We start from the raw sequence: 3985 nt of genomic DNA on the forward strand, positions 1-3985 counted from the left end.
CGCACACGATGCGGAGTGAGTAAGGTGCCCAATGATTCAACCAGCTGCCTGCCGAGGACTAGGGACAGTTGATATACCTTGTACGGATTTACATCTGCGCCTCATAGAATACTTCACCGTGCATGGGGAATATTTCCTGAAGTTGTCATTGGGAGATATCTCAATACACGGTTGGATGTGCTATGGACGTTTTTCGAACACATTCTGTGAGGGGCAGATGTGATTTCCTCGTAGCTGAACTGACTTCTGACGGAACGGGATCTGCTTCTCACACGAGGCGCTTCACATGTACATCCACCGTGCATTAATAACTTATAAATACGGAAGATGTTCTCAATGCATGGTACGATGTGCGTTGAGGCGCGAGTGAGGCGCCCTGAGTAAAGAGCAGATCCGGTCTCACTGCTGACTTGCTGAGTAGAAGTAAAACCCTGGAAAAACCCTATTTTTCGTCTGCATAGGTTCACCTCCAGCGTCCGGGACTGTCGCTAGCAACAATGCAGAGGGCAAGGGGAATGCTAGCATCTCTCAGGCTGGTGAAGTCTCTCCCGCTGACGCGACCTTCCATAACTCGGCCTATTCACTTTCAGGTAACTAGGTACTCATACCTCTTTCCATGTTTCTCCCCCTCTCTGTCGACACCATCTTCTGTTTCTGCTTTTCTTTATGGTCACCAAAACCTATACTTCTCCTCAAAACCAAGCTCATTTGTGGAACTCATTCTGGCAAACGATTGGTCCGAAGAGATAGAAAAGGAATTGGAAGGCTCTAATCTAACGCCAACCCACGAAACTGTTCTCTACATTTTAAAGAAACTTGACAAGGAGCCTGAGAAGGCCTGGTGTTTCTTTAATTGGGTTTCTGTTAGGTGTGGGTTTAAGCCCAGTGCTTCGATGTACAGCCTACTGCTTAGAATTTTCGGTCAAAAGGCATCGATGAAGGAATTCTGGCTCATCATCAAGAAAATGAGGGACGAGGGGTTCGATATCGACAAGGAGACATACCTAACGCTTTTGGGAACATTTAACAAGGAGAAGATGGCAAGTGAGGCCGCTGCCCTGACCCAGTTATTTTCTCAGATTGTTCAAGAGAGTGCTACTGATTCCGTTGTGAAGCTTGTGCTTGAGATCGTCCTAGCGTCGGATTGGAGCGATGGGATTGAAAAGAAATTGGGGGAGCTGAAGCTCTTTTTGTCAGAGAACACCGTATTAAGGGTCTTGAAGGAACTTCGGGGGCAGCCTTTGAAAGCTTTGAAGTTTTTCGATTGGGCTGGGAAGCAGCAGGATTTGGACTATAAACATAACGCTGTGACTTATAATGCCATTATCAGGGTTCTTGGACGGGAAGAATCAATTGAGGAGTTCTGGAAAATGATTAAGGTATTGAGGACTGCTGGTCATGACGTAGATCTTGACTCGTATATAAAGCTCTCGAGACAGTTTCAAAAGAGCAAGATGATGAAGGATGCAGTGGAGCTCTATGAGCTCATGATGGACGGCCCATATAAACCCTCAATTCAAGATTGTAGTGTACTTTTAAGGCAAATCTCGTTGACTGCCAAACCAGATTTGGATTTGGTCTTTAGAGTTGTGAAAAAGTATGAGGCAACTGGCCATTCTCTGTCTAAGTCCGTTTATGATGGGATACATAGGTCTTTGACTAGTGTTGGTAGATTTGATGAAGCAGAAAGGATTTTGGAATCCATGAAAGTTGCAGGTTATGAACCTGATAATATCACTTATAGTCAAGTGGTATTTGGACTTTGTAAAGCTAGGAGGCTGGAGGAAGCCTGTAAGGTGCTGGATGAGATGGAAAAAAAGGGATGTGTCCCTGACCTTAAGACATGGACCATTTTAATTCAAGGACATTGCACAGCTGGTGAAGTTGATAAGGCTTTAGCTTGTTTTGCTAAGATGATAGGAAAAAGCTGTGATGCTGATGCTGATCTCTTGGAAATAATGGTAAATGGGATGTGTAGTAAGAAGAAGGTAGTTGGTGCATACACATTGGTGGTTGAGATGGTAGAAAAGGCTCGTTTGAGACCTTGGCAAGCCACATACAAGAATTTGATTCAAAGGCTACTAGGAGAAGGGAAACTTGAAGAAGCGTTGAACCTTCTTGTCTTAATGAAAAAACACAACTTTCCACCATTCCCAGAACCTTTTATTGACTATATATCAAAATTTGGGACAGTGGAAGATGCTAAAGAATTCTTGAAGGCACTGAGTATAAAGAAGTACCCATCTTCTTCAGCTTACCTTCATGTCTTCCGATCTTTCTTCAGCGAAGGGAGGCATTCAGAGGCTCAAGACTTGCTTTATATGTGTCCCCATCATATTCGAAACCATGTTGATATCCTGAATCTTTTTGGTTCTACAAAACGTTGCAGTGGTACTGCTTAGCTTCAAAGCAACTAGTGTGTCATTTCTGAACATTCTAGTTTCATTTTGAGTTCAGAAGATTGAAATTTTGGTTTAAGATTCTTGGCTTAGAGAATTTTGTTGTATGAATGAACTCAAGTCAGTTACCATTTGGGACAATTATAGTCTTTTGCCTACATTATATGTAAATGTCCTATTGTTTTCTTTGCCTTTTTTCTTTTTCCTTTTTCATTGTACAAATTTAATTGGAATTAGTATGAATTCAATCTGGTTGATTATGACATCATAGCTCATGGAGAAGTTTTGGGACTTAAGCACTGTAACCCTACAAACTGAACAAATACAAAATTATGTAGTGAAATTTTCCATATTAAACAATTCTTAGTGCTAGCACGATCAAGATTGTCTAAACATGATTTTGTATTTTCTTTTTTTTTTTTTGATAAAAGTAACAAATACACATTGTCTAGACATGGTTTTGTGTTGCTGGAATATTTGGATTTGATGGTTCAACTAACCACTTACTGGGGGGAGGGGGGGGGGATAGAAGATGGCTTAGCTAACCATATCCACAGAATGTGAATTGGTGATGTATTGGAATTACTATCAGAAAATCTTGTGCTTACTACTTGTACACATTTTGGAGTTTATATATTATTATTGTCTAGGGCCTGCTCAATTGTCACTATACTTGACAACCTAAAACTTGTACATATTTACTGTCTTCTAGAATGGTTCATCCACACTTGTAATCAGCCACTGAAAAATTGTGCTATGTTACAGTAGCAAGGGATTTTGCACCATTGCTCAGACAAACTGGTTTTCTTTATTCCCACTTAATGGTCCTCTCCAGAAACTATCTTTTTGATAATCATGAGGTTTCCCTTAAATGTTGGTTAGATCGAGTCCCAACAAAAAGAAACCAATTTTAAGCTTTGGTCAAATGCTACAAGGATAAATGTCTGGAGACCAATTAATCCAGCCTTTTGTAGTTAGCACGTCGACATTCTTGCATCCACAGATGGTCTCTTTCAGCATAAGGGAGGAAGCAATAGTGTGGAATTAAGGTTATTTATTATATCAAATTTGATTTTCTTCCAGTGGCCATAGATTTGTTGTTTGCAAGCAACCAAAACATTTTTGACTTTGATCACGTCTTTGTTGATTTCCAGTATTCACCATTCTATTGATTCTAATGTAATGCTGGAGCCTGTTTTAGGACTGAATCTGAGATTGGAGAGTTATTTCAAGGAAACATTTAATAGAACCATGTTTTAGTGGTAGAATTTCTCCAAAATGGGAACTTTTTTGGCAATTTCTACTTCTAGATGAAAGTAAGTCTTGCTTCTACAGAAACGCTTCTATATATGATGCCAAATGTCACTGAAAGAAGGTTTACTAAGTCTAGGTGGGAGCTGCAGAATGTCTTTGAAAGAGCAATCTCAAAAACCAATACAATGCTTTTACATGTTTGTCAGAACTCAGAAAGAGCAATCTCAAACACCAGTATAAAAGAAAAAGGTTACAAAAAAAGCTCGGCCCCAAATAAAAAATAGGCCAGCAAGAGTGAGCTATACAATAAAATAAAAGAAATTTTATACAAC

The 3985-nt window shown here is 40.1% G+C and overlaps 1 protein-coding gene across 1 annotated transcript; it reads left to right on the top strand.

Moving 5' to 3' along the window:
- The first annotated feature begins 227 nt into the window (after positions 1-227).
- BIR6 (Pentatricopeptide repeat (PPR) superfamily protein) lies at positions 228-2662 on the top strand. Its single transcript, XM_088974666.1, has one exon. It carries the CDS (start codon positions 498-500, stop codon positions 2400-2402), a length of 1905 nt encoding a protein of 634 aa, XP_088830792.1. The 5' UTR covers positions 228-497; the 3' UTR covers positions 2403-2662.
- Positions 2663-3985: the final 1323 nt, after the last annotated feature.

This window comes from Nelumbo lutea, chromosome 3, assembly GCF_056320005.1.
Source record: "Nelumbo lutea isolate HS-2025 chromosome 3, American lotus-T2T, whole genome shotgun sequence".
Taxonomy (NCBI): Eukaryota; Viridiplantae; Streptophyta; class Magnoliopsida; order Proteales; family Nelumbonaceae; genus Nelumbo; species Nelumbo lutea.